General features: G+C 32.2%; 1 protein-coding gene and 1 pseudogene across 2 annotated transcripts; both read right to left on the reverse strand.

The window, feature by feature from the left end:
• Positions 1-908: 908 nt before the first annotated feature.
• On the reverse strand, positions 909-2,672 carry LOC145088259 (parthenolide synthase-like). Its single transcript, XM_079026523.1, has 2 exons — positions 1,708-2,672; positions 909-1,642 (listed from the first exon to the last, which is right to left on the reverse strand). The coding sequence occupies exons 1-2, from the start codon at positions 2,629-2,631 to the stop codon at positions 1,022-1,024; spliced, it is 1,545 nt and encodes a 514-aa protein (XP_078882649.1). The 5' UTR covers positions 2,632-2,672; the 3' UTR covers positions 909-1,021.
• Positions 2,673-3,578: 906 nt separating this feature from the next.
• LOC145088261 (parthenolide synthase-like) lies at positions 3,579-5,613 on the reverse strand (annotated as a pseudogene). The gene is made up of 2 exons (XR_013701046.1): positions 4,565-5,613; positions 3,579-4,488 (listed from the first exon to the last, which is right to left on the reverse strand). The product of XR_013701046.1 is annotated as a parthenolide synthase-like (transcript).
• Positions 5,614-10,245: the final 4,632 nt, after the last annotated feature.

Consider the following 10,245-nt stretch of genomic DNA (forward strand, 5'->3'; position numbering starts at 1 on the left):
CTGAAATCTTGACGCGAATAGAGATAAATCTGCAGAGTTCGGTGTGCAATTGATTTTGGAACGCACGACACCATGGCTGTGTTGCTCGTGGTCCCACGGATAGCGGTAACCCAGAAAATCATCATTTGAGCTGATCGAATCGAGGTCTTGGATGCCTTCTTCGTTGCCGCTAGCGGGCTCCAATGTGATTCATGTTACATTCATAAACGAGATCGTTAGAGTCGCCCCAGGACTTGCGTCCCGGGAGCGGCCTCCGACGGTCAAGTTAGTATCGATACAAAACAAGGTCGGGTTCTTCGAGTGGAAGGAACCCGATTGTATGTGGAGAGAGAGAGAGAGAGTTGAAACTTACTTTATTGTGTGTTGAGAGTTCTATTTATAAATAGTTGGATATGCCTTTTCTTGGAGAAGAAGCTCAACAGTTAGCTATGAGCTGGCCAAGAGAAGGTTGAGGTGACGGGTGTACTTTGTGTCTTGGGAAGAAGCAAACCGAAAATGGCCGAACCATTGGAAAAATGGCCGAGCCTACCGGAAAAATGGCCGAACCGTCCATAAATGATCAAATCGTTAAGAAATAGTCGAACCAACCGGAAATGGTCGAACCGTCCAGGAATGGCCGAACCGTTAAGAAATGGCCGAACCATCTGAAAATGACCATACCGTCCGAAAATGACTTAACCGTCAAGAAATAGCCGAACTATTCAGAAATGACCGAATCGTTAAGAAATAGCCGAACCAACCAAAAATGGCCGAACGGAACCGTCCGAAAATGACCGAACTGTCACGAAAAAATCGTTAAGAAATGACTGAACTGTCGAGAAATGACCGAACCATTTCTAAAAGGTCGATGAGATATACATATGAACAAGTATATATAGCACGGATTCAGAAGTGGGCGATCAAGCATGTATATGAATTACAATTATTATTTTTAATTCAATCCATTACTTTATTAATTAAAACAGATGTGCACGATGTAACACTGATTTTTTTCTTTCCTTTGTAGAAGGGGGCCTGATTCCTAGTCTTCCCAATTATGTTTCTTGGGTACAAGACATAGTGGTAATTTCTTACGAACAACCAGGGAACCCTCCTCTAACATGTTCAAATCTTCATTCTTCACTCCATCGGGAACTTCCCAATCAAACCAGTAAAGAAGGTTTGCCATCATGGACTCTATAGTTGCTGGAACTGTGTTCATCGCTGGGCATGATCTACGTCCCCCTCCAAAAGGGACCATCTCAAAATTTCCCCCTCCAAAATCCACATCAATATTTTCAAACCTCTCTGGATAGAACTCAGCTGCATTCTCACCCCAAGTTCCTGGATCTCTTCCTATCCACCACCCATTTACTAAAACACACGTCCCAGGAAGGACGCTATAACCACCAATTTGACAATGGCTTAAGCTTTCATGTGGGATCAACAATGGTGCTGGGGGGTGCAATCTTAGGGTCTCTTTCACCACCATTTTCAAGTATGACATTTTTGTGATATCGAGTTCATGCCCTCCTTGTTTTCTTCTACTGCAATTCCGGATTTCACTTTGCAACTTTTGTATCACTCTAGGACTTCTAATGATCTCGGACATTGCCCAAACCATCGTCACAACTGTTGTATCTATTCCCCCAGTCAATACGTCCTGAAAACTTATTTCCATTAGTTACATAATATTTGCATAAAAATATTAAAAAGAAATCTATTTACCATTACAAGAGCTTTGATGTCTCCTTTGGTCACCCGATCATCATAAGGATTCTCTATCGAAGATAACTCAAGTAATGTATGGACAAAATCCTTATCATGATCATCATTTACTTTGCCAGTTATATGATTGTAATGGTCATCAATAATCGTCTCAATGTAGGCATCAATGTTACTGAAACATTTCTCTAGCTTAAAATTCCATCCACTAAATTGGTCAATAAGTCGTCCTAACCATGGAAAAGAATCACCAAGAGATCCATTTAATATTTCCATGGTTTCATCAAGCATAACTTCCCATGATGGACCCTTGAGTGGCTCTTCTCTATAGTTCTTACCAAACGCCACCTTACATACCACCGCCTTTACTGATGCTAAAAACATCTTGTTTAGGTTCACCACAGTGTTTGATGGATGTGATGATATAGAACGAACCATGCACTCGATCTCTGCCACCAACACATGGTTAAATGATACAGCTCTCTTGGGACCCAGGAACTCAGATACCAAAAGCTTGCGCATCTTCTTCCAGTGATTGTTGTAAGGCGAGAAGGCAATGTCCAGATAGTTGTACGTTAGTCGCTTGGAAGCCTGGGAGATTGGTCGGGAACAAAAGATGTGATCTTGAATTTTAAAGACTTGTTTGGCCATGGCAGAGGAAGATATAACAAGGTAAGGCTTTGAACCAATATGTAGTAGAAAAACTGGGCCATATTTTTGGGAAAGTTGCCAAAGGGCTTGATGGCGAGGTTTACCTAGTAGTTGGTGCAAGTTCCCAATTATCGGAAGCTTTGGAGGGTTTGGGGGAAGCTCAGGGACAACCATGGGAGACCTTTTCGATCTTACAGTATACAGAAAGAAGCAGAACAGGGAGAGGACTAGTAGTGTTGTAAGAAGCCATGAAGAGAAGATAGTGAATGTCTCCATGTGATTATTCGTGCGTTTGGTTTGATGGCCATATTCCAAGTTTCTCAATGTCCATTTATAATGGATGTTTCATGATTGGATATATAATTATGTACCTACCATCTTAGAGTAATCCATAATGTAGAGTTTAATGAAAGTGTTGAATGAGTTGTCATTTCTATTTGTTGGATATAACTCCACTATTATAAAATGTCACTTTGACATTCAATGGATTTGGAGTCCAACTCAATGGAAAAAAAAGTATTTAAATCTTTAAATAAATATCTTTTTTAATATGTTTCATTGGATTTGTAAAGTTTAATGTATTGTGGGATAAAAATAAATAGAGTTGTATGCATGGAATAGTGGATAATGATGTGATACTCCATTGAACTCTATAAAGTTCAATATATTGTGGATGCTCTTATATAAATTGGTTGGATGAATATGTTGGTAAGTGAGCAACGTCGTCCTACATTATTTTTTATGTTTTTGTTACGTGTGTATTTAATTTTTTGTAAATATGTTATGTCAAAGTATTATTGTTCTAGCGGTACGTTAACGTGTAGTAACTTGAATCAATTAAAAATTACTAAAAGGAAAACTGGACATTTGTTTTTTAGTTAATTATATATGAACCAAAACATATAAATTTTCACCATATTTGTGAATAAACAATTGTAAACAAAATCAAACAACCAGCAAAATATTATAAATTTTTAGCAAGACACATATTGTAAACAATAATTACAAAGTGATTTCTAAGTCATTATATCCGACTAATTTTAAGCTTACAAAAACTATGAGATCCAAGACAAAGATATAGCTACTACAAAATCAAACACATAATCTTTTCTTATCTTCGTGTCCGTTGTTTTAGAGCATCCATGTCATTCAAGAAGTCATTAGGATTACCAAATCAAGCCATTTCTTCTTATTCACCTAATTTAACTAGCTAGTGTTGTCCGTCTAGTAAGGATGGGCACAATGTTTGAAATAGTAAAAATATACATTCCACCAAACTTAATCTTTGTGCCAAAGAACATGAGCCATATGACACGAAATAAACAAATATGTACCCATCACAACACTGCACTCACAAACAGACAAAAATTTGAGCTTAGATTCACCCCTCTTTTATTGAAAATGTCCAAAGCAATCAAAGTATTAAGCTTGATATAAGCAAACGTCTTTAATAGATTTTGAGTATCCCCGTCTCTAAAGTGTTAACATTAGGAGCTAGTCGAATAGAAGCCACTATAAAAGCATGTATCCGTCAATTCCAGTTATGCTTTTTGGGTACAAGACACAGTGGTAACTTCTTACGGTAAATCAGGTAACCCTCCTCTAACATGTTCATGTCTTCATTCTTCACTCCATCCGGAACTTCCCAGTCAAACCAGTACAGAAAATTTGATATGATGGCCTCTACAGTTGCTGGAACTGTTTTCATCGCTACGTCCCCCTCCAAAAGGGACCATCTCAAAATTTCCCCCACCAAAATCGACATCATGATTCTCAAACCTCTCTGGATAGAACTCAGCTGCATTCTCACCCCAAGTTCCTGGATCTCTTCCTATCCACCACCCATTCACTATAACACACGTCCCAGGAAGGACGCTATAACCACCAATTTGACAATGGCTTAAGCTTTCATGTGGGATCAACAATGGGGCTGGAGGGTGCAATCTTAGGGTCTCTTTCACCACCATTTTGAGGTATGACATTTTTGTAATATCCAACTCTCCTGGTTTTCTTGTAGTACAATTTCGGATTTCACTCTGCAACTTTTGCATCACTCTAGGACTTCTAGTGATCTCGGACATTTGCCCAAACCATCGTCACAACTGTCGTATCTGTTCCACCAGTCAATATGTCCTGAAATTTTATTTACATTAATTAGTTACTTAATATTTGCATAAAAATCATAAATAAATAAAAAATTGATATTTACCATTACAAGAGCTTTGATATCTCCTTTGGTCACCCGATCATCAGAAGGATTCTCTATCGAAGATAACTCAATTAAAGTATGGATAAAATCCTTATCATGATCATCAGTTACTTCGCCAGTTGTATGATTTTGATGGTCATCAATAATCGTCTCCATGTATGGCATCAAGATTACTGAAACGTTTCTCTAACTTATAATTCCATCCACTAAACTGATCAATAAGTTGACCAATCCATGGAAAAGAATCACCAAGCGATCCGTTCAATATCTCTATGGTTTCATCAACCATGACTTCCCATGATGGACCCTTGAGTGGTTCTTCTCTATAGTTCTTACCAAACGCCACCTTACACACCACAGCCTTCACTATTGCTGAAAACATCTTGTTTAGGTTCACCACAGTGTTTGATGGATTTGCTGATATAGAACAAACCATGGTCTCGATCTCTGCCACCATCACATGGTTAAACAATATAGCTCTCTTGGGACCCAGGAATTCAGATACCAAAAGCTTGCGCATCTTCTTCCAGTGATTGCTGTAAGGTGAGAAGGCAACGTCCAAATAGATGTAGGTTAGTCGCTTGGTAGCATGGGACATTGGACGGGAACAAAAGACGTGATCTTGAGTTTTAAAGACTTGTTTGGCCATGGCAGAGGAAGATATAACAAGGTAAGGCTTTGAACCAATATGTAGTAGAAAAACTGGGCCATATTTTTGGGAAAGTTGCCAAAGGGCTTGATGACGAGGTTTACCTAGTAGTTGGTGCAAGTTCCCAATTATCGGAAGCTTTGGAGGGTTTGGGGGAAGCTCAGGGACAACCATGGGAGACCTTTTCGATCTTACAGTATACAGAAACAAGCAGAACAGGGAGAGGGCTAGTAGTGATGTTGTAAGAAGCCATGAAGGGAAGGTAGTGAATGTCTCCATGTGACAATTTGTGGGTATATGGCCATATATATTACAAGTTTTTCTATGTGCATTTCTGATGGAGGCTTTAGGCTTGGTCGCTTGGATATACGTACCATCTTAATAAATTGGTTGGATGAATATGTTGGTATTTGGTAAGTGGGCAACGTCCATGTTAGACACATTATATATATATATATATATATATATATATATATATATATATATATATATATATATATATATATATATATATATATATATATATATATATAAAGCAATTATTAATTAAGAAACAAAGAAATCAATCCAAAGTGTTGGAATTTAAAGCAATTAACGGCAAAATGAATGGTTGTAAACCTTTTTAATGGACGCACATATATCTGATTACAACAAAAACAAATTCTTTTTTTATTTAATTTTTTTTTAGGCCAAGTTTTTATCGAAAAAAAACCGAATATACCGTTGTTCATGATTTTTTGTCTTCTGTGGATTTTCACAGAGATCCATGATGATATATATAAAAAAAACCAATTTTTTTTTTCGAAAAAAACTCACTTAATTTTCTTAGTTTTTTCAATATTTAAGTTTATTTTTATCAAAAAAAACTAATTATACCAAAAATATTAACTTTTTGTACTCTATTAGTAAACATTAACACCGATTAAAAAAAAAAACTTCGAACAGTGTAAATTCACACTGTGAATATAAACTGTAAATATTTCAATTTTTAACATTCACAATATGAAAAATCTCGAACAGTTCAGATTCACATTGTAAATCTGAATTACTATTATACACAATGTGAATCTGAGAAGGTTCACCAAAAAAAAAAAACATCGATCAGTGTAGATTCACACTTTGAATCTAAACTTTAAATATTTCAAATTTTAACATTCACAATGTGAAAAAACTCCGATCAGTTCAAACTCACATTGTGAATCTGACTTATTATTATGCATACTGTGAATCTGAGGAGGTTCACAATGTGAATCTGAACAGATTTACAATATGAATCTGAACAGGTTCACAATGTGAATTTGAATTAAAATATCATTTTTTTTAACATGAATATTAATCTATGTTTAAAAAGTATAAAAAATATGAATTTTGATATATATTTATTAATTTTTTTTCTATAAAAAATAGATCTTAACTTTTATCGTCAATGAACATGAAGTGGGTTTTTTTTCGAAAAAAAAATTCGTTTTTTATATATATCATCATGTATTTCTATGGAAAGAGGACGAAAAATCGTGAACAACGGTATATTCGGTTTATTTTTCGATTAAAAACATGGCTTAAAAAATTTTAAACGAAAAAAGTTGTGGGTTTTTTGTAAATGGTGGATTTTTTGGTATAATCCGGTGTATATACGTCAAATGTAAAAGTGTACATCTATTTCCTTGGCCGTTGATCGTTATGATTTCCGACGCTCACGATTGGCATTGGTTCTTTGATTAATTCTATTGAACTTTTCCATATATATATATATATATATATATATATATATATATATATATATATATATATATATATATATATATAGAGAGAGAGAGAGAGAGAGAGAGAGTGAGAAAGAGCGAGAGAAAAAAAATCAATAGAGAACCATTATTAACCAAGGAACCAAGGAACCAATCCAAAGCGTCGAAATTTTAAGCGATTAACGGCAAAAGGAAGGGTTGTAGACTTTTAGAATGGACGCACATGCACCGGATTATAACAAAACTTACTTTCTTTTTTTCGTTTAAAATTTTTTATGCCATGTTTTTTATCGTAAAAAAAACCGAGTATATCATTGTTCACGATTTTTCGTCCTACTTCCAAAAAGATCCATGAGGATATATAAAAAACGAACATTTTTTTTTTCGAAAAAAAAAACTCATTTCATTTTCTTTGTTGAAAAGTTAAGCTCTATTTTTTTATAAAAAAAAATAATAAATATATCAAAATTCATGTTTTTTATACTTTTTAAACATAGTTTCATACATTGTGGACCTTCTTAGATTTATAGTGTGTATAATAGTAAGTCATATTCACAGTGTGAATCTTAACTGATCGAATTTTTTTTTCACATTGTGAATGTTAAAAATTGAAATATTTACAGTTTAGATTCACAGTGTGAATCTACACTGATCGACGTTTTTGTTTTTTAACTTTCTTAGATTCATAGTGTGTATAATAGTAAGTCAGATTCACAATGTGAATCTAAATTGATCGAGCTTTATTACATTGTGAATGTTGAAAATTGAATTATTTACAGTTTAGATTTACATTATGAATCTACATTGTTCGAGGTTTTTTTTGTTGGTGTTGATGTTTATTAATAGAGTACAAAAAATTAATATTTTTGGTATAATTAGTTTTTTTTATAAAAATAAACTTAAATATTTAAAAAACTAACAAAATAAAGTGAGTTTTTTCGAAAAAAAAGGTTCGTTTTTTATATATCAATATGTATTTCTATAGAAACATGACGAAAAATGGAGAACAACGGTATATCCGTTTTTTTTTTGATAAAAAATGTGGCCTAAAAAATTTTTAAATGAAAAAAAAAGTTGGGTTTTTTTTATAAAGAGGTAGATTTTTTGGTATAATCCAGTGTGTGCGTCCAATATAAAAGTGTATATCTATTTCGTTGGTCGTTAATCATTATGATTTCCGACCCTCACGATTGGCTCCTTGGTCCCTGTTTAATTATGGTTCTCTATTGAATCTCACCCTATATATATATATATATATATATATATATATATATATATATATATATATATACATACATACACACACGCGCGGTGAATACCCATGTGTTGCGCATAATACAACAATATATTTGAAATTTTTACAAATATATGTTTTTAAATATATCAATGATATTGTAATTAGCATTTGTATAATAAATTTTATAATAAGTTGATATAAACATTGTTTGTTTTGGATTATATGATAATGTAGATATCTTTTAAAATTGTATAATACAAAGTGTCTTAGTAACATCTACCTGAAGGTTACTTATGAATAAAATTAAATATAATATATGATTTAATAATATTTATAGTTGTTGTTATGATTAATTAATTTTAAAAAGTTTATCTGCTTAATATTTTAATTTCTATCATTGTAATTATTTAAAACATCAAACATTGATTTTGTTTTTAAAGATAACAATATAATTTTTGTATACATAATTCTACTTTTAACTATTGTTGTTGTAAGTTATTTAAAATAACGTATTTCGAAACTCTTAATTATTTTAATTTGGTTTCAGAAATGTAATGTTTTTAAATTTTATTTGATGAATATTGTTAGTTTCTATGATTGTAGTTATTTAAAACAAAAAACATTGTTTTTGTTCATAAAGTAAATATTATAGTTTTTTTTATATAATATCTACTTTCTTTCTTCTACGCCGCCGTCGAAGGCCCGACTTAAGACATTGGCTTGGGTCTTGCAGCTTCCAACCTTCAAAGTAGGAGTTCGGGATCTTGAAGATAGAGTAAAGCACACAAGCAACTAAGACAGAAGGAACTGGAACAAGGTTTACTCAACTCATCTCGACACGCATCAACGACCTAGAGTAGCTAAATAAGTAGTGAAAGTAAGCTCCTGGCCTAGTTCCCTCCTCCCCATTTCATAACAAGTATAGCTAGCTCTCTCGTTGAGAAAGCGCTATCAAAGCCATTGTCCCAATAGTTTCGTTCAGGAGCGAACAACCTTTTAACTATTCTTATTGTAAGTTATTTTTAAGCTATTTATTTAAAAATTGTTAATGATTATAAAAAATAGTTTCATGGTTTTTTTTTTTTTTTTTTTTTTTTTTTTTAAATTTAGGATTACAATTTAGGTTTAACACTATAACTTATAATCAACAGTTTATAAAACAGTCTCTCGATTTTTTGCAAGTTTAACTGAAATTTTGATTTAAGTTAATTGTTTAACATTATATTGAAATTAATAATTTAACTATTTTGCATCAACTCATAAATTATACAAATGTTGTGACTTTAAAATGATAATTGCTCATATACGACAACATATTTAAACTAGCTAATAAGTTTACTATAATATGTTAAAAAGTTAATGTCATAATTTTATAAATAGAATTATAATATGAGATTTTAATATTATAGTTTAGTCAATCATTTGAATGACTTGTACCCGCAAGCTACACATGAATAAAATTAAATATAATATATGGTTTAATGTTATTTATAGTTTTTGTTATTATTAATTAATTTTTTAAATTTTATTTGCTTAATGTTTTAATTTCTATTATTATAATTTTTTAAAACATCGAACATTGTTTTTTTTTATTATTTTAAAGATAACAATATAAACATTTATATAGAATTATTTTTAACTAGTTATTGTAAGTTATTTTAAGCTACATATTTGGGAAATATTTCAGTTAAATTGAGATTACAATTTAGTTTTTGCATTTATCACTACAATTTATCACTTTTAACTATTTATAAAATATTTTTTGGTTTTTTAAATGGAACTGAAATTTATATTTAATTTGATACTGTAATGTTATATTTAAATTAATTATTTAAGTACTTTTTCCAGACTGTTCAAAAGTTGTAGCTTTAAACTGATAATGATTTACGTCCAACAACATTTTATACAACACAAAAAATAAATATATTCATAGCAAACTTAATACAGTCATACATAAATCATTCATATTTTAACACAATGTTCATTATAAATTACAGCTTAGTACAGTCAATTCACAGTTTAATACAATTAATTCACAGTTTAATACACAAAA

This window comes from Lactuca serriola, chromosome 2 (assembly GCF_051521515.1).
Source record: "Lactuca serriola cultivar US96UC23 chromosome 2, Lser_US96UC23_V15, whole genome shotgun sequence".
Lineage (NCBI taxonomy): Eukaryota > Viridiplantae > Streptophyta > Magnoliopsida > Asterales > Asteraceae > Lactuca > Lactuca serriola.

What these genes read in the sequence shown, in the direction of transcription:
- LOC145088259 (XM_079026523.1), bottom strand. Translation starts at nt 2,631, where the DNA reads ATGGAGACATTCACTATCTTCTCTTCATGGCTTCTTACAACACTACTA. An exon ending in ACATCAAAGCTCTTGTAATG is followed by an intron (nt 1,643 to 1,707) that starts GTAAATAGATTT and finishes ATAAGTTTTCAG; the next exon opens with GACGTATTGACTGGGGGAAT.